Source organism: Mustela lutreola, chromosome 13 (assembly GCF_030435805.1).
Source record: "Mustela lutreola isolate mMusLut2 chromosome 13, mMusLut2.pri, whole genome shotgun sequence".
Lineage (NCBI taxonomy): Eukaryota > Metazoa > Chordata > Mammalia > Carnivora > Mustelidae > Mustela > Mustela lutreola.
The window spans coordinates 60,796,317-60,823,895 of NC_081302.1; the positions used below are offsets into that span (position 1 = coordinate 60,796,317).

At 36.6% G+C, this 27,579-nt stretch overlaps 1 protein-coding gene across 16 annotated transcripts in view; it reads right to left on the bottom strand.

Moving 5' to 3' along the window:
- Nucleotides 1-27,579, bottom strand: part of CAB39L (calcium binding protein 39 like) — a 124,887-nt gene that overhangs the window by 55,027 nt on the left and 42,281 nt on the right. For 15 of the 16 annotated variants that reach the window (XM_059144483.1, XM_059144466.1, XM_059144476.1 and 12 more), the window contains 2 exons: nt 5,877-6,018; nt 2,647-2,811 (listed from right to left, as the gene is read on the bottom strand). In XM_059144483.1, the coding sequence (XP_059000466.1) occupies nt 2,647-2,811; nt 5,877-5,987 (276 nt within the window). In that variant the 5' untranslated portion in view covers nt 5,988-6,018. Of the gene's footprint in view, nt 1-2,646; nt 2,812-5,876; nt 6,019-19,600; nt 20,030-27,579 lie in introns of those variants that run through there. The other variant, XM_059144475.1, reaches the window with a different exon arrangement.

Genomic DNA, 27,579 nt, shown 5'->3' on the forward strand with positions numbered 1-27,579 from the left:
AGTTGTCATTATCTTATGTGGGTACTTTAGGCTTGAGATGCAAAGCTGCTGCTTGCAAATTAACCATTAGAACTTCCAATCAGTTAAGTGTCTGCTTTTGGCTCAGGTCATGATCCCAGGGTCCCGGGATTGAATCCTGTATGGGCTTCCTGCTCAGCAAGGAGCCTGATTCTCCCTCTACCTGCTTCTCCCTCTGCCTGCCACTCCACTGCTTGTGCTCTCTGATGAAAAACAAACAAAAACTCTTTAATAAATTTATTTATTTTTAGTACCCCTGTAAAATAAGGGAAACTTGTATAACTATTTCTTATTGTTCCTCTTTCGTTATTTAAGCCAATGCTAAGCTAAAGCCATAAGGTACCCAAAGTCTGTCTTGATATACTCCTATTCCCTAATTCTTGGATAGCACCTTGAACCTACACTACTCTGTGGCTGCTCAAGACTTCCTTAGTTCACTGGGCCTGATGACATCTCATGCCTGACTCATTCCTCAAAATGTAACCATCCTTGGTCATATTCCTTCTAGCATCCAATGGTAAATTGGGCTAATCTCATAAACCAACTCAAGCTAACATATTAATTAATGATAATAATAGCTAATACATTTCTACTTTCAGGAAAAAGTGTGAAACAATAGATGATTTATAGAAATTTAATATTATAATCCAATAATAGGGAGTATTTTTCCCATTTATGGTCACTGACCGACTAAATCCAAAATTAAAGTAATAGGGGCGCCTGGGTGGCTCAGTGGTTTAAAGCCTCTGCCTTCGGCTCAGGTCATGATTCCGGAGTCCTGGGATCGAGTCCCGCATCGGGCTCTCTGCTTCTCAGGGAGCCTGCTTCCTCCACTCTCTCTCTCTGCCTGCCTCTCTGCCTACTTGTGATCTCTCTCTTTCTCTGCCAAATAAATAAAATCTTAAAAAAAATAAATAAAAATAAAATTAAAGTAATAAAAAAAGTCAAGGGTTATAAGAAAAATAAACCAGTTTACATTTAATGTTAGTTTGAGAAAGGGAGGAAAATGAGAACAAGTATATTCTGACATTTGTGTATAGTCTACACATGTATATATTGTTCTTATACAACATATATATATATATATATACACACACACACATATATTCAGTTTAATATTTAAAGCAGTGCTGTAAGTTCATACTTTTCCTATTTTAGAGATGACAAAAGTTGGTCTCAAAGAGGTCACATTACTATCAAATAGCCCAGCAGGGGCTCTAAACAATTCTAATCCCAAGTATTTTTCCACTGTGCACAACTCCTTTCAGTGTTCATTATCTCACTTGAAACTGAATAGAAAAACCATGAAAACACACAGATGCAATGATAAAACTACACTTCATTCCACATATGGCCAGTTTAAAAAGAGAGGAGTAAGATGGGGGGGGAGAGTGAGCAAGCCAGGCAAGAGGAAAAAGTAGACAAAGAGATTACTGAGTAGAAATGTCAAAGATAGAAAAATAGGTAAGGGAAGGAGAGAGCTGTGGGCTAGTATTTCCACAGATCCCCAGAGCCCTGATCTTATCTTGGTCTAATCACTGTAATCACCATAATTAGTTTTCCTTTTATTTTCCCAGGGATAAAACTAAAAGCTATTTCAGAAATCTGCATTTTCAGGGCGATTGGGTGGCTCAGTGGGTTAAAGATCCTGCCTTCGGCTCAGGTCATGATCCCAGAGTCCTGGGATTGAGCCCCTCATCTCATTGCATCGGGCTCTCTGCTCAGTGGCGAGCCTGCTTCCTCTTCTCTCTGCCTGCCTCTCTGCCTACTTGTGATCTCTGTCAAATAAATAAATAAATAAATAATCTTAAAAAAAAAAAAAATCTGCATTTCATCCATCTCTGCGAATCAGTGAAAACCCAAGCTCTTAGTATGAGGGTAGTAACAAAAACAATAAACAAATCAAAACCAAGACTTCTATCACCAAAATAGCCAATGGTCAAACATGGCTTACACACACGCTGTTTACTGAAAAACCACCATTCTGAGTCAGATTTACCATAGATAATAAAACACCTACACCTCTTCACCACTCATATTTCTAAGTTTTTGTTTTATTTAGCTCACTTATTATTCAAGTAAATTAGGTATAACTGCTTTCAAAATGAGATACGTATCCTATATTGCTAGCATTCAACAAACTTCTGAAATCATTGGTATAATATTTTAACTAAATGAACAAGTCCAAGACACCGAGTTTGAATCCCAGCTTTGGCTCTTAGCATCCAACTGACTGCACAAATTACTTAATAGCTTTGAGCTTTAGGTTCTTCATCTATAAAACAAGGCTCATCGTATAGTACCAATCACACAGGAATTCCTTTGGAATTCCTTCCTTTAAGAAGGAGAGGAGATGAGCGCTTGGAACTGTATGACATGTAGTAAGCACTCAATGTTATCCCTTATTATTACCATTATTATTGATGGCCACTAGCCTTGCCTCCTGGCTGCAGAAAACTTAACCATAAGATATCTTTTTACCTTATTAAAGAAATTTGAGAAGTTTTAGGAAAATACTGGGTTTATATGTAATAGATGAAGAGTAATAATAGAAACAAAGTCAAATATTTATGATCGTATACACTGAACTTGCAAAGCAGCGGCAGCACCCTTTTACAAATGGTTTACCTCGAAGTCTATGAGCTGTAGGTCAGCAATCAGGGTCACCAGCAGCCCACTATTATAGAGCTCTTGTGCGAGCTGGGCCACAGCTTCTGTGGGGGGTTCCTTGTCATTTGTGCCACACAGAATCTCTTTCATTGCTTGCAGAGATTTCGACACTTCCTCTGAAGCCTGGTGACCAAAAAAACATGCTCACAGTGAAGAGGGAATGAAAATTTTCAAGCCATAAACAAACAAACCAAAAAACTCCACTTCTTGGATTCTGTTCATTTATGATCAATGAACACTATACAGTTACAAGCAACCAAAAAACTGTTTGACAGTGCTTTTTTTATTTTGGAAAATGTTGCAAAAATGTATTTATGTTAAAAAAGTCTCTGGTATTTCTATTTGGTCAACATAATCAAAACACTCTTCCTTTAAAACCTACTCAAATATAGCCTAACTAATCTAGTCATTAGCTATAAATTTTACTCTTAAGGGCGCCTGGGTGGCTCAGTGGGTTAAGCCGCTGCCTTCGGCTCAGGTCATGATCTCAGGGTCCTGGGATCGAGTCCCGCATCGGGCTCTCTGCTCGGCAGGGAGCCTGCTTCCTCCTCTCTCTCTCTGCCTGCCTCTCTGCCTATTTGTAATCTCTGTCTGTCAAATAAAATAAATAAAATCTTTAAAAAAAAAAAAAAAAAAAAAAAAAAAAAAAAAAAAAAAAAGAATTAAAATGACTGGGGCGCCTGGGTGGCTCAGTGGGTTAAACCTCTGCCTTCGGCTCAGGTCGTGGTCCCAGGGTCCTGGGATAGAGTCCCGGGATAGAGTCCCTGGTCAGGCTCTCTGTTCAGCAGGGAGCCTGCTTCCCCCTCTCTCTCTGCCTGCCTCTCTGCCTACTTGTGATCTCTCTCCCTCTCTGTCAAATGAATAAAGAAAATATTTAAAAAATTAAAATGACTGTTTTGAAGACTTATCAGTAGCTACGGGTCTTTATTAAAAGCATTTGTTAAGGTTTTCAACAAATTCCTATCACTCTAATTTTTTAATGGACAGTATAGTAAACCTGAATTGTCAAAACACACGGTCAAATTATCAAAAGCCACTAACTTTGTTAATCCACTTGTCTCTCCCACATAATCATCACCTTTTTTTGCTCTCTATGAAACTTAAAAATGACAAAAAAACACTTCTCTATATTGTGAAGAGTAAGAGGGAAATCCACAGATGAGTGGGTGCTCAGGCCTGGGGAGGGGACAATGAGGAATGACTGCCAACTGGTACAGGATTTCTTTTGGGGGTGATGAAAATATTCTTGAATTAGATATTGGTGATGGTTGTAGAACCTTTGAGAATACTAAAAATCAGTGAACTGTACACGTTAAAGAGGCAGATTGTATGGGATGTGAATTTATTCAATACGTCCAAAAGAGAATAGGCCAAAAAGTTAACAATGTAATCTGCTGAATATTTTTTTAAAGAAATATAGTTTTATTACTTTGAAGTATGGTTCTGTAATCATTATAACCAAGGAAGGGAATAAAGAGAATAAGGCAGATTAAATACAAATAATTCATAGTAGCATGACTACTTTAAAAAAAAGTAATTTCCAGATACATCTTATGATCTGACTGAAACAATTCTTAATTTATTAAAAGGTTGGAAATTTCTTTAAGGGTGATATTTAGCCACAAAAGAGTGCTTTAAATTATATGCAGTTAAGAATAATTATAAAGCAAACTTCTGTGGCCCATAACACAGGTTAAGAGTAGAAAACTTCCAGAAATCCTGAAGTCACCTGAATGCAGCCTTTTCAACCTAGAAGTAAATGTTTTTATGTTTTTGATGACAATCATTTCTTTACTTTTCTTTATATTTTCTTACCTGTATTTGCATCGCTAAACAATATAGTTGAGCTCTGCCAATTTTGAACTTTTTGGAATAACACCTGGGACCTCTTAGGAGGTGCTTCTGCTGCTATTATAGATGTGAGGTCCATCCATGCAACTGCACGGAGGCAGCAGCATTTTCATTTTCTTTGCTCTCAAGTTTTCTACTAATGGCTGGACCCCAGTTCATCAGTTCTACTTTTGATGGACATTTAGGTCATTTCCATTGAGGGGTTATTAGGAACAGCAACATATGAACACTCTTGTACGCGCATCCTGGTTCACAAGTGCGTGCATCCTGGTTCACAAGTGCAAGATTATCTCTAGAGTTTGTATGTCGGAGTAGAATTGCAGGGTTTTAACAGAGGTACAAGCTCAGATTTGACAGATGATACCAGCTGGTTCTCAAAGCAGTGACACCAGTTTATACCTTATCCCTCACAGTGGAGGAAAGTTCCCATTGCTCTCCATCCTCGCCGACACTGAGTATCATCAGACATTTTTCATTTTTGCCAGGAGAGTGAGTGTGTAATATGAATGTATGTGGTTTTAACTGGCCTTTTCCTGACTACTCATGAAAGCGAGTATCTTTTTATGTTTTTTTTCTGTCTTGTGCAGATTTACTGTAAATTTACTAGTAAATTTGGGTTTACTCTTTTATGAAGGTCATTTCTTCTTTCTAATTGAGCCAATATTTGATTCAATATTACAAGTACACAAGAATTAAAAATACATTTCTACATACCTTACAAGATGCAGAATAAAACATTATATCTCTACATACCTACAAGATCCAAGATTTTTTTAATATACTGGGATGGGAAGATACTGTGAACTAAAGGATATTTATTTTCTAGATCTCTTAAGTGTTGCCATAAACTAACCAGTCACTTTAGAGAGAAATTGAATACATAGGATCCAACATCCTCTGGAAGGAACAAAATATAAAGAAAAGAACAACAACAACAACAACAACACCTTATCTATGAGGAAATCCTGCTTAGAAGGACCTTTAAAAAATGTTAAAATGAGGTTGCACTGTCATAGAAACTATTAGGTGATCCTTAAATAAAAATGTTCTATCCTTCTTGTCAGTTTAGCATTAAATACCTGTATAGCCCCTTAGATTTTTAAGGTCTGTAGTCTAGAGGGATCCAAGTTTTGTCAGAGGCTGAATATAGTGAACCAAGGGTTCAAGGCAAAAGAGTCAACAACAGCATAAATCCTGAAATCAATTTATATGTATTTATAGAGACCTTATGTGCACATCACAGACCATATTCGGGGATTCTTCATCAAGCTTTTACATTGGTTTTTGGTTTTGGAAAACATGCATCTGAATAATAATATTATCATTTTAGTTCATACCTTGTCAGTTTTTTTGTCTTGCTTTTCCAAAATCGCCAAGTTGTCTTTTAGAGCTTTCACAATTTCTGCTGGATTTTTGTGTGATTTACTAAACAAAGGCATTTTTTTCATCTATAGAAATTTCTTCTTCCAATACAGAATGCTACAAACAAATAAGCAAACAAGAATCATGAGTTTAACTTTTTAAAATTTTATCTAAAATTTTGTTTACATCCCAGGTAGTTAACAGAAGTGTAATGTTAGCTTCTGATGTATAATATAGTGATTCAACACCTCCATACAACACCCAGTGCTTATCACAAGTGCCCTCCTGAATCCCCGTCACCTATTTCACCCACGCCTCCACCCACCTCCCTGCTGGTAACCATCAGTTTGTTCTCTAGAGTTAAGAATCTGTTTCTTGGGGGGAAAAGAAAGAATCTGTTTCTTGGTTTGCCTCTCTCTCTCTATTCTTTTCCTCTTTGCTCATTTGTTTCTTAAATTTCATATGAGTGAAATCGTATGGCGTTTGTCTTAATCTGACTGACTTATTTCACTTAGTATAATACTTTCTATTTTTTTTTAAAGATTTTATTTATTTATTTGACAGAGATCACAAGTAGGCAGAGAGGCAGGCAGAGAGAGAGGAGGAAGCAGGCTCCCTGCTGAGCAGAGAGCCCGATGCGGGACTCGATCCCAGGACCCTGAGATCATGACCTGAGCCGAAGGCAGCGGCTTAACCCACTGAGCCACACAGGCGCCCAGTATAATACTTTCTAGATCCATCCACATTGCAGAGGCAAGATTTCATTCTTTTTATGGCTGAATAATACTTCATTTTGTGTGTGTGTGTGTGTGTATCACATCTTTATCCATTCATCAACTGATGGACACTTGGGCTGCTTTCATAATTTGGCTATTATTGATAATGCTGCCATAAACATCAGGGTGCATGTATCCCTTTTAATTAGAGTCATTGGGTAAATACCTAGTACTGTGATTGCCAGATTTTAGGAGAGTTCTATTTTTAACTTTGTGAGGAACCTCCAACTTGTTTTCCAGCATGGCTGTCACCAGTTTGTAAAGAATTTAACTCTTAACATGATTAAATTGTTATACCAGAATGTCTTATGTTTTCAAAAACCCTAATTCAATAATTTGAAACATTAACATTGATCAACTAAAATGAGTTTCATCAAGTTTTACACCAAATTTAAATACATATATATATTTTAAGACAGGTATTTTTAAAACTTTGCCGAAAACTTTTTATTCAAAGTTTAAAATTTTTTTTCTAAAATACAAATACAAGGATTCGGGAAAGAGTCCCACTGGGAAAAGGAGTACTTAAAACTAGATTTTTTAACTAATGAGAGTGCTGCTGCCGACAATGACGGTGATAGATAAAATAAAACATGTAAAACAAAAGTGAGATTAGGATCCACATACTGTGGTAAGGCAATATTTAATGCTACCCATAACAATCACAAAATCGCAAGGTAAAATTATTTTAAAATCTGATCTGTTCTTTATTTATTCTTCAAACATTCAGCTGGCCATACTCACTGAGGAAATGAAGACCACCATGGTGGAGGGTGAGGAGAGTGAGGAAAAGGAGTATTAATTCTTGTTTTTGAGAACATCTATTTACATAGAGCAGAGAAAGCTGAATATGGCTGTCATTGCCCTACCATAATGTAATTATTTAGGAAGAAAATCCTTATTGAAGTTTCCAGTTAGGAGAGGCATATTCACATACTTTATAGTTATTGGCAAAATATTTCAAACATTACAGAAACATGATATCATAAGTCCATTAACCAATAGCTCAGAGATAACAAATATATCAGTTTGGTGTATGTTCCTTCTGAATTTTTTCTTATATGTAATATTAGATACATTTTTAAACAAAAATAAAGTAATACTAAACACAGTATTTTGTAACTTTTTTCTACTTGTTATGTCTTGAATACCATTCTACGAGTATATATTTAGATCTCCTACAATTGTATACAATATAGTATTCTATTATACAGATATATAATTATTATGTGGAAACTTTATTAAATTACTATATAATTTATTTTATTAATACCTTATTAATGGACATTTGGGTTAATTCTATTTTTTCTAATATTTTTCTGATTAACAATGATGCAATTAGTCAATGGAGGATATTATACAAATGCTATTTTTCTGATTAACAATGTTGCACTTAGTCAATGGAGGATATTATCCAAGTGTGTATACACAAATGTGCACCAGTGGATAGCAGCACTCTACCTAGCTATTCCTGTGGCATAACCATAGCTACGGTTCTAAATCCCTAATCCCCCTAAAATCCGATTTCCCAAATCTGGCTCTCTAGAACTTGTCATTCTGTGAGCTACCTTATATCCTTCCAATAAATTCCTTCAGGATTTGTTGTTTGTAATCAAGAATTCCAATGGGAGGGGTGCGTGGGTGGCTCAGTTGGTTGAAGGTCTGCCTTCAGCTCAGGTCATGATCCCAAGGGTCCAGGGATTGAGCCCATCGGGCTCCCTGCTCAGCATAGAGCCTGCTTCTCCCTCTCCCTCTACCTGCCACTCTATCTACTTGTGCTCTCTATCTCTCTGTCAAATAAATAAATGAAATCTTTAAAAAAAATTCCAATGGGACATATATATGTTATGAAGTAGAAATCAAAACAGTGTGAATTTTGATGATAAAACAAAAGACTTAAATTATCATTTTCAGAAGAAATGGTGTTTTCGACAGGGGTGCCTCAACTCCCCAGTGTGGGGAGACTAAGTGAGAGGGGAACCTGTCCACTCTTGGGGCAATAGGTTTGAAAATAAGAGACTCCAGGCAGCCTCTAAGGCAGATACTGAAAGTTGACAGAGCATTCAAAGATAAAGCATGTGAAGATCACAATGATTCTCACAGTAGGCAGTGTCAGGTGCAAAAAGAGAGTCAGAACATTGTATCGTGTACCTTTATATAATTCAAGAATAAAATTGTAAAGACACACTAGATTTTACTTTAGTAGTCAGCCCTACACATCAATAAATGAAGGTGGAGTATATTTAAAAGTGTATGAACTGTGGTAGTAGGGTGGGTACTGAACCAATCATTAGATAAGTTGGGCAGAGCAAGCCAAATGTTGCTTCTTACCTAAGTGATCTTGGGCACAGATCCTTAAGGCTCTGTGATCTCATCTGTAAATGGAGATGATAACATCTCCCTCCCAGTGTTGTGAGGATTAAAGGTAAGTAGAACATCTTGCACAGGGCCTTGTATAAGTAAAGTACTCTACAATGTTTAGCTGCTATTATTACAAAAAGTTCTATGATATAATGAATGAATGATTTCACAAAAGAGAAAGGCATACTAATTGAGACATGATATTGTCTTAATTAAGTGTTCTAGACACATCTGTGTCCTTGAATCACTTACACATTTTTTTCTTTTAAAAAATATAATTTATTCTTTAAAGGCTAAATATTTAATGTTTAAATACTTAGCATTAAAAGTTTTTTTAGGGGCACCTGGGTGGCTCAGTGGGTTAAAGCCTCTGCCTTTGGCTTACGTCATGATCCCAGGGTCCTGGGACAGAGCCCTGCATCAGGCTCTCTGCTTTCCTTCCTCTCTCTGCCTGCCTCTCTGTCTACTTGTGATCTCTGTCTGTCAAATAAATAAATAAAATATTTTTTAAAAAGTTTTTTTTTTTAAATGCTAAATGCATTTGTATAATTGTTCATTTCTTCATATAGTTCTACTGCACTAAGGAAAAGATAATCGACTGTGAGAATTCCAACTAAATACTCCTGACATTAAAATAGAGTACAAATAATAATATGGTATCATGCACGGGGTGCCTGAGTGGCTCAGTCAATTAAGTGTATCTGGACTTTCCCAAAACATTTGGCAGATTTGTTTTGATATCTTCATAAATGAAATGGATAAATAGGAGTTAGATGATATGACTAGGTGAATTAACAGTTAAATTTTTTTTTTTTTAAATCCCCTCACTTTATAGATAGGACAAATGACAGCCAAGCAAGGGTGGTAATTTCTGAATCATAGTGGATCAGTTACCAATTCAGAACCAGACGGGTTTAACTATCTCTAAAATACCTATATAACTTTTATAATAAATAGATACCTAAAAATAGAAAATATTAGGTAAAACAAAACTTAGGTACTTTAGGGGCGCATGGGTGGCTCAGTGGTTTAAAGCCTCTGCCTTTGGCTCAGGTCATGATCCTGGGGTCCTGGGATCGAGACCCACATGGGCTCCCTGCTCACTCGGGAGCCTGCTTCTGCGTCTGCCTCTCCCCCTGCTTGTGCTCTCTGCCCCTAAATAAAATCTTTTAAAAAATAAAAAAGAATATGGTCACGTATATGTGATATGACGTGATTTTTTTCCAGTACTTGTTGCTCTGCCCAGTTCTCAGTTCTTAGTTCTCAGGCTAATTCTAATGCTAATTCTGGTAATATCACAAATGTTTTCAGGACTCCCATGGTAGTTATCCACCATTTCCTGATTTGCTGTCTTCCAACTTTTTATTTGCCTGTTGATTTGTTCATTTATTCATTCACTTGTTCACTGAACAATCTGAGTAAGTACTAAGCATGGACACTTTGCTAAATACCTGGGATAGAGTTATGAACAAGAAAAATACAATCCTTGCTCTTTTGAACTTATTATTAAAAAGAAAAAGTTAACATTTGGGGGGCAATAAAATTATATAACAGAGGAAAAACACACAGTATAATGCCTCTTAATACAGTACTCCTTTTTTGAATTTGTTATTTTCATATTTTAAGTGTACCTATTTTCTACAACTATAATATAAAATTAGTTTAATAATGTTTTAAAATTTCATAGGACCATTATTCTTCAATTCTGGGATCCATATTATGAGGGAAATCAAAACCTGTATCTCAAACTATGCAGTTCCCGCCCCCGGTCCCCTATAAATTTTGGTGAAACTCTCCTAACTGCTCTGTTCTCCTCAGACCATAACCAGCCCCGTCCCACCCCCAGACTGAACACCTTCCTGTATCACCCTCAAACCCAGGGCTGCCCTTTCTACTCCCTGGGCAACCATGCTGGACACTTGCATGTGCATCCACCCCAATCACATCATTTACTCCACTGCCATTTAAAAACTGAGCCAACTGGCACTCAGCACTACCTACTAAACAAATACAAGGTAGTTAAACCCGTCTGGTTCTGAATTGGTAACTGATCCACTATGATTCAGAAATTACCACCCTTGCTTGGCTGTCATTTGTCCTATCTATAAAGTGAGGGAATTCTTTTTAAAAAAAAATTCAACTGTTAATTCACCTAGTCATAACTCCTATTTATCCATTTCATTTATGAAGATATCAAAACAAATCTGCCAAATGTTTTGGGAAAGTCCAGATACATTGCCTTTATATTAATACTGGTTTAGTTATTTTATTTATTGTATCCCCATGACTTATTTATTTTTATAACTAGAACTTTGTACTTTTTGACCCCCCTCACCCATTGCATCCACCCCCACCTCTACCTCAGACAATCACTAATTTGTTCTCTGTATCTGAGCTTGACTTTTTTTAAAATTCCACATACAGGTGAGCCCATACAATATTTGTCTTTCTCTGTCTGAATTATTTCACTTAGCATAATGTCCTCAAGTTCCTTCCATATCGACAAATGGCAAGAATTCACTTTTTATGGGCGAATAATATTTATGGGTGTATTATACATATATAAGCACATTTTCTTTGTCCATTCATCTACTGACTGGCATTTAGGTTCTTTCCATTTCTTGGTAAATAACGCCACAATGAACATGGTGATGCATATAGCTTTTCACATTAGTATTTTTATTTTCTTCTCATAAATATCCAGAAATAGAACTGCTGGATCATATGATAGTTCTATTTTCAATTTTTTTGAGAAACCTCCATACTCAAAGAGTGGGTTCTTAAAGGGCATCACCCTCTGAAAATAGCTATGTTATATACAGTGAGCTCGAGGTGATTCATCACTGGTCCATATCCATTCTAAATCTTAAACTCCTACTATCTATCCATCATGGCCTAAGATAAAGTGCTTAAGGCAGGGACAAAAGGAATGGCCAACTCCTGAAAATGGTGCCTTCTGGGGATAAAAGGGTAGTAGGAATTTTTCTATAAAGTCTACTCAGAGTTTTTAGACTATACATTCTATTTCAGCAAAGCAGGAAGCAGGGACAGGAGAGGATGCCATATTAAATACAACAGACTAACTCTAGAGGAATGCCTCTTAGGAACTGAAAATTGTAGGCTGTGTACACCAACATGCCCTCTAGCGTAGTGCTGATAGTGGGCCATGCAGCAAACAAATGTCCATGGACTAATACTGGCCCTGTTGTACTTTTCCATTGTCAAGAGTGAATAAACAGAATAAACAACAATTAATGTAGGTTCTATTAAAAAAAAAAAAAAAAAGAAGCAGCCCAAGAAAGAGAAGAAATGCCCTGTGGACTTAAGACAGGAAAGGTTGCTTCCAAAATTAATTCTCTGTAGGAGACAGAACAGACATAACTGACAAAAAAAGAAAAGGACTTAAACTAAAAGCTGGCCAAGATAAAAGATGAGAAACACACACACATATATATACACACATATATAGATAACACCCCAAATACAGCATGGTAATCCAAATCTTCACAGAGCAGAAATGACCCTATGGAAAATTGACTAAGGACAACTGAGAGGTAAAAAATGAGTCAGGCTTCATTTATTCATTCAAAAAATATTTACTGAGCACCTACAATATGTATATTTCAGAGATATGGAAAAGATAAAGTGATCCAGGTATTACAACAATGGGCGAGGTGGAGGAAGCCAACAAGAACAAAAAATATAAAAAGTGAAGCAGAAGCAACAAAAATGCAACAGTTTAAGCAGAAAAAAGAGCTAAACCTCATCACTTAAAGAGCTCTTCTAGTTGAGATTATTGGTGACCCCCCAAATTCAGTGTCTTGTGGCTTTTAAAAGAAATCAACATTATACTTTCAAAGCTCATTCTTACAAAATGACCTTAACAACAAAGGATAAAAATCAAGTTGCCTTTGAACTTCCATAAAGCTAAATGTCATCAGAACAAAGAGAAAACCTACAGAGTTCTGAGAGAGTATAGCCTCGTAACTGAATCCCTAGCCAACATATTTATGTGTGAACAGATTGTGTATGCTTACTAAAAATATTATAAAAAGATGACATGGAATCAAGCCCACAAGAGTTCAACAAAATAAATGGTAAAAATCCGAAATAATTCTTGAAAGGAAGCCTTGATATTGTTGGTAGGACATGTAGGAGGGTGAGAATCTACAATTATAATTAATTCATAGGGAAGTAAAAATAAGTAAGGATTCAAGTTAAAAAGGAAACCACCCCAAAAGTCTCCAAGGAAAGAAGGATCGAAATAATAGCAATAGAAGCAGAAATTAACCGAATCAAAAAAGTAAAAGGAAAAGAAAATCTCTGGTAGCTATTTGGTCCTTGTTTCTCGTGGTGATAGACCTGTCTGCTCTACTTCCCATCCACCATACCCAAAGGGTGGGAACATGACCCAGGTGTAGCCAGAGTATTCCTTCCACTGCCCTGGCTACAGCAGTTGGCTCACAAGTGGACTCTAACACCATCAAGCTTATCAAAATGCTTCAACAGGACTTTTCCCTTAGGTATTTTAATTTAATTAAGATATATGGGGCATACAGATGAAGAAATAAAGAACAGCCTAATAAGCTCCTGTGTATTTACCACCCAGCTCAAAACAGAAAAACTGAAGCAACCTCCTTCATACATCTCCCTGATCCCAGCCCCACTCTGGTTCATTCTGGTGGGACTATTACTTGAATATTAATTTAGCAGTGTGGCTCTAGAACCCATAAATGTTCACAACCTCTGATTTAGTAAGTAATTCTTGCTTCTGGAAATCTGTCTTAACAAAGTAAACTAAAATAAGGGTTGTCTTTGTAACATTTTTAAAAACATTTTAACATCTGTGAAATTGAGGTGTTTCTTACAACCGAGGGGATTTTACCTTCCTTTACAGTTTTTTTTCTTTCTTCCTTAGTGGTATACAAAGTACATGACTTATAGACAATCGCTTCTTAGATTTGATGAAATACAGTCTTTGGCTATGAAAATGTTTGCAAAGAATGCGAAATAAAATGGAAATGTTAAAAGCAGCACCCCATAGAACTATGTAAAAGCAAACAAAACACAAGAACACAAAGGCTATGCATAGAAAAAAATTTACAAAAGTTAATGGTGATTGTCTCTGGGTAACTGGCTTATGGATGCTAAATTTTCCTTTTCCTTCAAATTTTCTTTTTTCCAAGCTTTGTTTAATAGCCCATGCAAATACTTTCATAATGGAAACACCTTCTCATAAATGATATTTTTAATGACTAAACAACTGTGTTTTAAAGTTCAAACTGTGGAATATCTGATCACCATGTCTTTTCAAAGCATTAGTCAAACAAATGTGATTTCTGTTAGTTTGGCTATGAAATTTCATAAAGAGTAGAACTTGATTCAGAATCTGGAGAGAGAGCCAAAACAAATTATTCACCTCTGCTCCCAGGCATCTCAGGCCCTGTAGACTTTATAGTAGATTTTGGCAGCATTTCTTTTTCTCATACACAGCAAAATATTTCATATTCCTAACTTATGTGTGAGCGTCATTAAAGATGGCCCAAAGTTAATCACTCTGAATATGTTCAGTGACATTAAGTGCAGAGGAGTGTTTACAGGGGAAGGGAAAAAGGGAAGCTAGGAGAAAAGGTCATTTGGGACATTCAATTCCCTTCTTTTTATTCCTTAAAATATTGAAAGGGAAATAAATGTTTATCTCTAAATGGCTAATGAGTATCTCCACGCCTTTATGTTTAACCTTCAATTGTAGTATTCAAAAATAGTTCTAATTCAAAGGTTTCCCACACAAGTTTAAGAAAGCAAGAAATGTATCTCTGAAGCCAAGAAAAATCTCAAGATTTCCATAGGTAAAACTATAAAAAGTAACCAAACTTCTAACTCGCTGTAACAAAACCAACTAAAAAATGAGCCTTCTGGGGCGCCTGGGTGGCTCAGTGGGTTAAGCCGCTGCCTTCGGCTCAGGTCATGATCTCAGGGGCCTGGGATCGAGTCCTGCATGGGGCTCTCTGCTCAGCAGGGAGCCTGCTTCCCTCTCTCTCTCTCTGCCTGCCTCTCTGCCTACTTGTGATCTCTGTCTGTCAAATAAACAAATAAAATCTTTAAAAAAAAAAATGAGCCTTCTTTCTTTCCACATAAGTTTATTTTACAATCAACAATGACTGAGGGAGGAACATTTCCAAAATTTTCTTAAAGCTTGCTAATTTAAACCTAAGGCATAAGTACCTTCTCTTAAACTAAAGAAACTAAAATAAACTTAGCACTACATTTAAAAAAAAATAACAAAATTTCAGGAATCACGATTCTTTTATCTGCACTCCAAACAGAACTCACAGGTAGAAATGATATAAATCAAAGTGCATCTGTGGCAGATAATTGAATCTGTAAGATTCATTTTTTAAAAACTAAGGAGTGGAGGTTACATTAATGTATACATTTGTCAGTATTCATTAAACTGTTCTCTTCAAATGGTTTAAGGTATATTTTAAAACTGAAAAAGTATACCTACAGGTTCTACTGTATTTGCCATATCCAAATAGTCACCTCTCCCCCCACTGACAATGTCATACCTTAGAAGTACCGCACAGAAATAAATTATAAAGATATCAATCTAGTTACACATGCTATGACACCAAATCCATTATAGAGCATATGTGTCAAAGTATCATCTAATTAACGTCTTCTATCCTTTAACAATTCCATTTTTTAAAAAGATTTTATTCATTTATTTGAGAGAGAGCGTAATCGAGAGAGCAGGAGACGGAGAAGCAGACTCCCCACTGAGCAGGGAACCTGATATGGGGCTCGATCCCAGGACCCTGAGATCATGACCTGAGCTGAAGGCAGCCGTTTAACCCACTGAGCCACCCAGGTGCCCCAAGGATCCTATTTTTAAATACATATGCTAAATGTAATTAGAAGGCACCACAATTAAATACTTTACTAGAAAACCTATGGAAATGAATGAAAATCTGTAGACAATAATGTATAAATAAGGACTTTCACTGATAATTCTTTTTCTCAGTTCAAAATGACCAAGAATGATTCTGTTTTTATTAAGTTTTATTAACACAGTATGAAGGAGATCTTGACGACTAAAAACAGACAATTTACATAGGAACAGAAAACTCATGAGAATTTTAATGGATCCTCATTCACCTGGAAGCCTTGGTCAGACTTCCTTTGGAATAAAAACTCTTTTATAAGAAGAGAAACCCAAGTCCCTGGGAACTACTCCTGAATTCTAATGTATTGTAACCAGTGAAATAATTTAAAAATAGAACTAGTACATGAACTTAGGAAGACACAGAACTGCTAACTTATTTGTTGTTATAAATAACAACCTACTAGACTATTACTATTCCAGGAAAAAACCACCAGTAACTTCATTCATTAGGTTCACAGTGATTCTACTGACTGCTCCAGTCACTTGTCAGAGCTAAAATTTTCTACACATATTAACTATTAGTGATTGTCAATGAGTGATAATTCTATATTAGAATTTCACAATCTCAATTTATAGCAGAGGTCTGAAGCTAGGTCAGTGTTCTCAAAACTAGTACCTGTAAAAAACAACAACAACAAAACACTAGTACCTGTAATCAAAGCATCAGATCTCACTGAAATTCACAACTGATATTCTTCACAACAGAATTATCAAGGGAAGCGCGAAATTCACTTTTCTGTTTTTACTCTTTCTTCTAAGCACATATAAAATTAACAGTCATCAAATTTTGGTTAAATATTATTATTACGATTAAGACAAGGTTTATAGTTTTGAAAAAGAAGAAAGTATTTCTTGATCAAATGGAAAAGTTTTCTGCCACTAAAAATCATCTAGGATAAGTGTGCTCTTTGTATTGTTTATTTCATTATATATGTTTATTACATTACCAACTTTTACACTTTGTACTAGAGTACTTTATTTTTTTTTTAATAGATTTTATTTATTTATTTGACAGAGAGAGGGATCACAAATAGGCAGAGAGGCAGAAAGAGAGAGAGATGAGGAGAATCAGGCTCCCCGCTAAGCAGAGAGCCCGATGCGGGACTCGATCCCATGCCCCTGGGATCATGACCTGAGCCGAAGGTAGAGGCTTAACCCACTGAGCCACCCAGGCGCCCCATGTACTAGAGTACTTTAGAAAAATTTTTAGGACTAGTGTGACTAAACTTGATTTAGATAGACCAAATTTCAGTTTTCCACATAGGCCACATTTCCTTAGATGGGTCCAAGCACACTTATGCAAATACGTAAAGTTGACACCTTACTTCAGAATGTCCCATGTACTCAAGATACCAAGCTTGTAAACTGCCTCCCTTATCACCGTCCCTGCTCACTCAGGGCTGCCACCAAGTCATACAGGATCTTCTCTTTTTCTCCAAATAGGCCTATTCTGCACTACTATTGCTTTGTTTGTGCTTCACAATTCAGTTAATACTCGTCAGGCCATATCTTTCTCATAATGAAAACCACATGCCCCTAAACCTCTTTCCTTTTTTGGACAACTTGGAAAAATTACTCAGTTTCCTTTTTTGTGAACCAAAGAAAAAATTTAGTCCTCATCTAGTAACTATTAGGTACCTACTTAATGTGTCACTGAGCTACACTTCATAAATGGGTGATAAGCATAAAAGCAATGGCTAGAAATAGGCCTATAGTAAGGAAAATAAAAATAGCAAATTATAACATGAGATTAGATCTCATACAGGGTGTGCAACCTTGGAAGCTCTTTAAAGTACCTAGAAATCCTGTTTATAAGCATCCTTCCAAAAACCCATCTATCTTATTAAATTTGCTTTTTCTTCAAGCATTAGCATCTAGGATAAATAAAAATGTTTTATTCAACATAATTGTTTTTACATTTAGTTTCATTACTAGAATTGATTTCCTACTATTTTTCAGGGTGGCAATGGTTTTTCTATAGTGTGGCTAAAATATTTTCTTCAGATATAATAAAAAACAGACAAACACTTTTTAAATAATTTTCCAGGGGAGATGGGTCCAAAACTCCCATCAACCTACTCACAATAAACTTCTGAAATACAAAACATTTGTAAACTGGGAATGACTTATTCTTTGCTGTCATATTTACATTCCTATGGACTTAAGAAATGATGCCACCACTAAGGTAATACCAATGACTTAATAGTTTAAAATAAAAAAATATATATTCTGACAATTGTGAAGCTGTGTAAATCTGCCATTGGTCTAAGACCAAGTATGGGAAGTTCTGTGAGGAAGAAAAGTTGGTTTGTGATATTATCTTTATTTTATTTACTTTTGATTTTAAGTGCAAGATACTGATCTGGAGAAGGTTTCCTAAGACCAGCGGAGTTTTTTCTTATACATAGGTGAAAGGCATTAAAAAAAAAAAAAAAAAAAAACCCACCTCACAAAACAAAACCTGTTCTACAGGCTTCTGTACACATAGAGGAAATACAGCCATTTTATGTATTATGTCTAGTGTATAAACCCTTTCGATATGCTTACTGACACTCTATAGAAGTTTTCATTCCAGCTAAGTTGTTCTGCCTTAAAGGACTCACTTGAACCACTAAGGACATACATATCTTTTGATGCTGGCAGAGAGTAAATTCAAAACTTAGCTTAGAATAGTGCATCGCTATGCAATGACTCAGTTTAGCAGCTAACAATATAGATTTCCTTCTACCCACAGAGGAATGATTACGTGTCTTCCACTGATGCCTTTAAAAAGACATAAAAAATTAATATACAATGTCCTATGCTAAGGTTGTACAAATAAAATTTCTCTTGTAATGTGAATACATAATTCACAAGTTTATTTTTCTTTTCTCTGCTATATTGCTGGCATACATATATGCATCTGGCTATATTTCTTCAGCAGAGCAACAATGTTATATGAGAGTCTGGTATCAGCAATAGAACAAAATAACTTCGAATCCTTAATTTGAAATCCATGTACATTCATTTTGTATCAAATGGTAAATTTGATATGTAAATTATCTAATTTTTATATTCATTACAGAACCTTGAAAAAATCATGTGTCACTTATTGGATCTAACAGAAGCATTCCATACTTAAATGATATGTCCTTTTAATGAATGGTATCATTAACACTTCTATTTGAATTACGAGAGAATGATGTAACTTACAATAATTGAGGATCCCAAACGTCACAATGATAGTTTTAAATTTACTGACAATAGACAGAAAGAGGTAACTTTTGAATTTTCAGGCAGTTGAAAAGGACACATGAAAAATGGTATACTGCCACTATTTTATTTTTGGAAACACTTTGTAAATAAAAACCCATTTCCAGAATAAGATATTCCATGGACACAGAATAGTTGGTAATGGTTCAAGTGCCTTAGGCAACAGAGAAGTATTGTTTTGTAGTTGTTGTTTTTTTTTAAACCTCTCCTAGTAACAGCAGTTCATCATGCACAAAGAAACAAGGTAACAACACGATTTAAAATGAATATATAAGCATCAACTGTAAAACCTCAGTGAAAACTGAAGTTTACTACATCAATTTCATTTCTATGAACTAGAATAGATAACCTGGCTGATACTCACCAAATGTTATAGAAATGCCCAAGCTTGTCTAAGCAACAAAAAGTAGACACATGGTGAGGTGCTGAAGACAGCTCTCTCTCAAAGCACTTTACATGAAGTAGCTTTATCTTCCATTTAATAGAGGGTGCCTCCTGTTACCGAAAGCACCGAAGAGGGAAGAGTTTCCACAATCCCCTCTTGACTTTCTCTCTCTCTTTGAAGAGTAACAGTTACCACCGGAAAACGTTAGCAGAAAATGATCACTTGAACACTCGCACAGGGCAGCTGTAAATTTCCACTCTCTTTGCTTGCTCTCAGATTCCAAGCCTTGCTTGTCTCTTAATCTGTCACAGGCAGTTCTGTTTCTGGTCAGACCAGCTTGCTTCTGCCTTCTCCTCTCTCTCTCAAACGCACTTTTAGATACATACCACTGTGTAACAGCTCCCTCTTTTTCTTCCTCCCTCCCAACTGTGCGTCACAAGAATGTGTGTAAAGCAATTAAACTGAGGCAAATTTAAATCTTGCTCCTTCACCGCAAAAGAGTCTAGGGATAAACAAAATATTTTCCTCACCGCGTTCTAAGTCCTATAGTTGCTCATGTGTGTAGTTTTGTCCACAGATTAAAATGGCCTGACAATGCTGGTTAAAAATGTAAATAACAGTTTCTAACAAAGGTGTGTTGATAGTGATAATAACAGCTTCATTTGCTAATATGTTAGTTTCTCAGGGAAGATTCTGATTCCCAAACATAATAAAAGTGTAGCAAGGAAATACTTAAGCATCATGAATTTACTCTTCAGATTTAAAAGGCAGGGAAGATTTTAAAATTAGAGTATTTATAATTTAAAGTATGTGAAAGTATAATGTATTTTAAAATATGGCATATTTTGAGACTTAGATCCAACATTTGCAGTTATAAAAGGGAAAATTACAAAGAACACAGAAAAATACTGACACCAAAAATATTAAGTAGAGCAGCTTATACTATTTATGTGCAAACCAAATATAATCACTTTGTTTAGAAGTCCCCCTCACTCCACATACACATGCAAAACATTGGTCAGGATGCATAATATCTCTTCAATGAGAATTTAAAAGGCTTAAGAGTATTTTATAAACTTTTTTCACTATTACATATGTATAATTATAAAGTAAAATGTCTTAAAATTTCAGAGATCCATATCTCTGAAAAATCTGAGAATGAGGAATTAGGTAGAAAGCTGAGTGGGATGGTTGGTGATAGACTTAGAAGGCATTTGTAGAATTCTCTGGAATTAGGAGGCAATGTACTCAGCTTGGAATACATGCTGACCATGTGAGAATGCCGGTCAGAGCCTGCTTTGGAGTTTTCTGTTCCAGTCCCATAGCCCCAAAGACTTTCAAGTTCTCGGTCTCCCACTGTATGTTTCCAATCAAAATTCTCGGCCTCTTCTTTTGATGACAGATCCCTCAATAACAGAATGGACAGAAGTTAATAGGCCTATTATGTTTTAATCTTATTCTCTGCTAAAGCATCTCTAAGAATATGAGCTTAAATAAAGTGCGAGGCAAAAAAATCTATAAATAGTTGGTTATTACCCCTAAGAAAAATAAGCAAATAAATAAAGCTTTGCTTTGTTTCTTAACCTATACATCAGGTGTTTAATATAGATTCCCTGATATACACATATATTTATTTAAAAATATGTACTTCTTAAGGTGGCTCATTTAAAGCAAGCTTTATTAATTTACTTTTATTTTTAATATTTTATTTATTTATTTGACAGAGAGAGAGAGAGATCACAAGTAGGCTGAGAGGCAGGCAGAGAGAGAGGGGAAGCAGGCTCCCTGCTGAGCAGAGAGCCCGATGCAGGGCTCGATCCCAGGACCCCTAGATCATGACCTGATTCCAAGGCAGAGGCCCAACGCACTGAACCACCAAGGGACCCTATTTATTTACTTTTAAAGACTTTATTTATTTACTGAGAGAGAGAGATCATAAGGTGGGGAGAGAGGGCAGAGGGAATCTCAAGCCAGCGGGGGACGGAGCTGGGAGCCAGATGAGCGGCTCAATCTCACAATCCGAGATCATGACCTGAGCCCAAGTCATGAATCAGACGGTTAACTGACTAAGCCTGACTAAGCCACTCAGGCGCCCCTGAAGTAGACTTTTAAAACTTAAATATATTATAAGGTAATTTGGTTCTTAACACCTAAGAAATAGGTACCAAAGAAGACTAGAAATTAGTCTGCCAATTAATTCCTTTAATTTGGACTTTTGTAAAACTTAGAGTTTTATTTCTTACTTAAAGAAAAAAATGTTAAAGAGACATTATCTTAAATCACCAGGCGGCAATTAATAATAAGTGCTTGTATCTTCCCGAGTTCAAGATTATACTCAGAGAGTTCTGGTATACCTGGAGAAATTCAGGATTAGTATGGATGGTGCTTAGACTAACTATGAGGTTAATTTTTTTTTTAAAGATTTTATTTGTTTATTTGACAGACAGAGATTACAAGTAGACAGAGAGGCAGGCAGAGAGAGAGAGAGGGAAGCAGGCTCCCTGCTGAGCAGAGAGCCCGATGCAGGACTCGATCCCAGGACCCTGGGATCATGACCTGAGCCGAAGGCAGCGGCTTAACCCACTGAGCCACCCAGGCACCCAAGGTTAATTTTTTTTTTAAGGCACTTTAACACTGGGAGACGTTATATCAATCTATGATTCTAAGGCACAAAATAAAGACAAGGTATTCAAAATACACATTCAAACCAACTACACATGATTATATGTGTTTATATTTGACTTCTACCAAACACCATTTTTAAAAACACATGCAAAGAAATCACAGAAAGTGACCATATATTGACCCACAAAAAAGTTAACAAATTTCCAAAATGGAAATAGTACAAGCTTCATCCTCTGAAAACAAGATGAGAAAACTCAAAGTTATTTAAGAAATTTTTAACAAATAAGCAAATATGCTTTAACCAACCCTATAGATACTTGAAAATTTGAAAGTACAATTACAGTGGACTGCAGTTCTCTTTCAGGATATGATGAAATAATAGGGACTGAATTTACTCTTCTGTCTTACATAACTGAGAAACTGGGCAAAATATATAAAACAATGGTTTTTAGACACTGGACACCAGGCAGCTCAGCCCAGTAATCCCTGAGAGAAGGGAAATAAGGTAATTATTGCTCCAGGCTGCAGAGCAGGAAGGGGAGCCCAAACAGAGCGTGGCAGTCTTCCGGAGCTAAAGAGACAAGGGTTGAGAATTCAAGAAGGACAATGTGACTAAAATTCACAGGGCAGAATACCAGAAAAGAGAATTGCAGAGAATCCCAGAGATCTGCAGAGGACTCTCTTCAAATCTTCATCTGAGAACTGATTAGCACATCTGTGAGAAAACTCCAAAGACAGGAAAGAACGAATGGAAAGAATCAGGCTGAAGAATTCACAGTATTCACACAGGACTGAAAATAGTTCTTGTTCCCAAAAGCCAGAGTGAAGAAATCTCATGTGAGAAATTGGGTTAAATACTCTGAAAGATATTGCCTTGGCATTGGGACCAAATTAGCCTTAGATTAAGTTGTTCTGGTCCTTCTCTATAGACCTTACAAGTAAGTCCAGAAATGATAAAATTCTTTCCAAATAAATTAACTGCATCCTAGAATAGAATTCAAAAATATCTAAAGGCATTTTTAGAAATCTAGCATATAGCATAAAACTCATAATGTCTGGCATGCAGTCAAAAATTACTAGGCATGCAAAAACCCAGGAAAATACAATAGCTTTAAAATAATAATAAAAGTATTTCTATTAGTTAAGGTAATAATAGCAAATTTATTTATTGAAAAGACTTGGTTTCCTTTTTAACTAGCTTGTAAGGTATAGAGTGACTGTTTGTAAAATGCAAATACGCAGTTCTCCACCAACACTTCCTTCAAGAATTCCAGTCTTCACTGATGATTTGTGTCTAAATCAATCATTTCATCAGGGACTGAAAACTGATCATTAAAAAATTCTCTTCTTGAGGAGAGATCACAACTAACACCAAGGAAATACAAACTATTATAAGAACATACTATGAGCAACTCTACTCCAACAAATTTGACAATCTGGAAGAAATGGATGCATTCCTAGAAACATATAAACTACCACAACTGAACCATGAAGAAATAGAAAGCCTGAACAGACCCATAACCAGTAAGGAGATTGAAACAGTCATTAAAAATCTCCAAACAAACAAAAGCCCAGGGCCAGACGGCTTCCCGGGGGAATTCTACCAAACATTTAAAGAAGAACTAATTCCTATTCTCCTGAAACTGTTCCAAAAAATAGAAATGGAAGGAAAACTTCCAAACTCATTTTATGAGGCCAGCATCACCTTGATCCCAAAACCAGACAAGGATCCCACCAAAAAAGAGAGCTATAGACCGATATCCTTGATGAACACAGATGCGAAAATACTCAACAAAATACTAGCCAATCGGATTCAACAGTACATTAAAAAGATTATTCACCACGACCAAGTGGGATTTATTCCAGGGCTGCAAGGTTGGTTCAACATCCGCAAATCAGTCAATGTGATACAACACATCAATAAAAGTAAGAACAAGAACCATATGATACTCTCAATAGATGCTGAAAAAGCATTTGACAAAGTACAACATCCCTTCCTGATCAAAACTCTTCAAAGTGTAGGGATAGAGGGCACATACCTCAATATCATCAAAGCCATCTATGAAAAACCCACCGCAAATATCATTCTCAATGGAGAAAAACTGAAAGCTTTTCCGCTAAGGTCAGGAACACGGCAGGGATGTCCATTATCACCACTGCTATTCAACATCGTACTAGAGGTCCTAGCCTCAGCAATCAGACAACAAAAGGAAATTAAAGGCATCCAAATCGGCAAAGAAGAAGTCAAATTATCACTCTTCGCAGATGATATGATACTATATGTGGAAAACCCAAAAGACTCCACTCCAAAACTGCTAGAACTTATACAGGAATTCAGTAAAGTGTCAGGATATAAAATCAATGCACAGAAATCAGTTGCATTTCTCTACACCAACAGCAAGACAGAAGAAAGAGATATTAAGGAGTCAATCCCATTTACAATTGCATCCAAAACCACAAGATACCTAGGAATAAACCTAACCAAAGAGACACAGAATCTATACTCAGAAAACTATAAAGTACTCATGAAAGAAATTGAGGAAGACACAAAGAAATGGAAAAATGTTCCATGCTCCTGGATTGGAAGAATAAATATTGTGAAAATGTCTATGCTACCTAAAGCAATCTACACATTTAATGCAATTCCTATCAAAGTACCATCCATCTTTTTCAAAGAAATGGAACAAATAATGCTAAAATTTATATGGAACCAGAAAAGACCTCGAATAGCCAAAGGGATATTGAAAAAGAAAGCCAACGTTGGTGGCATCACAATTCCGGACTTCAAGCTCTATTACAAAGCTGTCATCATCAAGACAGCATGGTACTGGCACAAAAACAGACACATAGATCAATGGAACAGAATAGAGAGCCCAGAAATAGACCCTCAACTCTATGGTCAACTAATCTTCGACAAAGCAGGAAAGAATGTCCAATGGAAAAAAGACAGCCTTTTCAATAAATGGTGCTGGGAAAATTGGACAGCCACATGCAGAAAAATGAAATTGGACCATTTCCTTACACCACACACAAAAATAGACTCAAAATGGATGAAGGACCTCAATGTACGAAAGGAATCCATCAAAATCCTTGAGGAGAACACGGGCAGCAACCTCTTCGACCTCTGCCGCAGCAACATCTTCCTAGGAACAACGCAAAAGGCAAGGGAAGCAAGGGAAAAAATGAACTACTGGGATTTCATCAAGATCAAAAGCTTTTGCACAGCAAAGGAAACAGTTAACAAAATCAAAAGACAACTGACAGAATGGGAGAAGATATTTGCGAACGACATATCAGATAAAGGACTAGTGTCCAGAATCTATAAAGAACTTAGCAAACTCAACACCCAAAGAACAAATAATCCAATCAAGAAATGGGCAGAAGACATGAACAGACATTTCTGCAAAGAAGACATCCAGATGGCGAACAGACACATGAAAAAGTGCTCCATATCACTCGGCATCAGGGAAATACAAATCAAAACCACAATGAGATATCACCTCACACCAGTCAGAATGGCTAAAATCAACAAGTCAGGAAATGACAGATGCTGGCGAGGATGCGGAGAAAGGGGAACCCTCCTACACTGTTGGTGGGAATGCAAGCTGGTGCAGCCACTCTGGAAAACAGCATGGAGGTTCCTCAAAATGTTGAAAATAGAACTGCCCTATGACCCAGCAATTGCACTATTGGGTATTTACCCTAAAGATACAAATGTAGTGATCCAAAGGGACACATGCACCCGAATGTTTATAGCAGCAATGTCCACAATAGCCAAACTATGGAAAGAACCTAGATGTCCATCAACAGATGAATGGATCAAGAAGATGTGGTATATATACACAATGGAATACTATGCAGCCATCAAAAGAAATGAAATCTTGCCATTTGCAACAACATGGATGGAACTAGAGCGTATCTTGCTTAGCGAAATAAGTCAAGCAGAGAAAGACAACTATCATATGATCTCCCTGATATGAGGAAGTGGTGATGCAACATGGAGGCTTAAGTGGGTAGAAGAATAAATGAAACAAGATGGGATTGGGAGGGAGACAAACCATAAGTGACTCTTAATCTCACAAAACAAACTGAGGGTTGCCGGGGGGAGGGGGTTGGGGAGAAGGGGGTGGGATTATGGACATTGGGGAGGGTATGTGATTTGGTGAGTGCTGTGAAGTGTGTAAACCTGGTGATTCACAGACCTGGGGATAAAAATATATGTATATAAAAAATATATGTTTATAAAAAATAAAAAATTAAAAAAAAAAAAAAAAAAAAAAAAAAAAAAAAATTCTCTTCTTTCTGCTATATTGGCTGACTTGTTTGATAGAGAAGAGCTTCTCCTCAACTATACTTCTAATTAAAAAAGACTGATAGTGGCTTCCTTTAATTACCAATTTGGAGAGTAAAAAGCTGGTAACATTCACGTCCAATGGTGGCAAATAGAAGATTATTTTTGGTGAGGTTAAGTCTTTCTCTTCTTCCTCTTCTTTTTTTTTGGGGGGGGGGCGTTAAGATTTTATTTATTTATTTGACAGAAAGAGAAAGAGAGAGAGCACAAGCAGGGGAAGCAACAGGCAAAGGGAGAGGAGAAGCAGGCTCCTTGCTGAGCAGGGAGCCCGATGTGGGGCTTGATCCCAGCACCTTGGGATCATGACCTGAGTCACCTAGGTGCCTCATCTTCTTTAGAGTATCATTCAAAATGGTTCATAAATCTTTATATATTCAATGTTTCAATGTTTCAATAAATTACAGGCATTATTCCATTTGATGCCATCCTTCTAGCTTGGGTTTCCCCCAAAAAGTAGGATCTGAAGCAAAAGCCTTATGTGATATTATTATATTTTTTTAAGATTTTATTTATTTATTTGACAGACAGAGATCACAAGTAGGCAGAGAAGTAGGCAGAGAGAGAGGGGGAAGCAGGCTCCCCGCTGAGCAGAGAGCCCGACACGGGGCTTGATCCCAGGACCCTGGGATCATGACCTGAGCCGAAGGCAGAGGCTTTAACCCACTGAGCCACCCAGGCACCCCTGTGATATTATTTTTAAAAGTAATCCAATCACGGGACGCCTGGGTGGCTCAGTTGGTTAAGCAGCTGCCTTCGGCTCAGGTCATGATCCCAGCGTCCTGGGATCGAGTCCCACATCGGGCTCCTTGCTCCGCAGGGAGCCTGCTTCTCCCTCTGCCTCTGCCTTCCACTCTGTCTGCCTGTGCTCGCTTTCACTCTCTCTCTCTCTGACAAATAAATAAATAAAATCTTTAAAAAAAAAAAAAAAAAAAAAAAAAAAAAAAAGTAATCCAATCACAATGAGCAGAAGTGAGGGACAAGG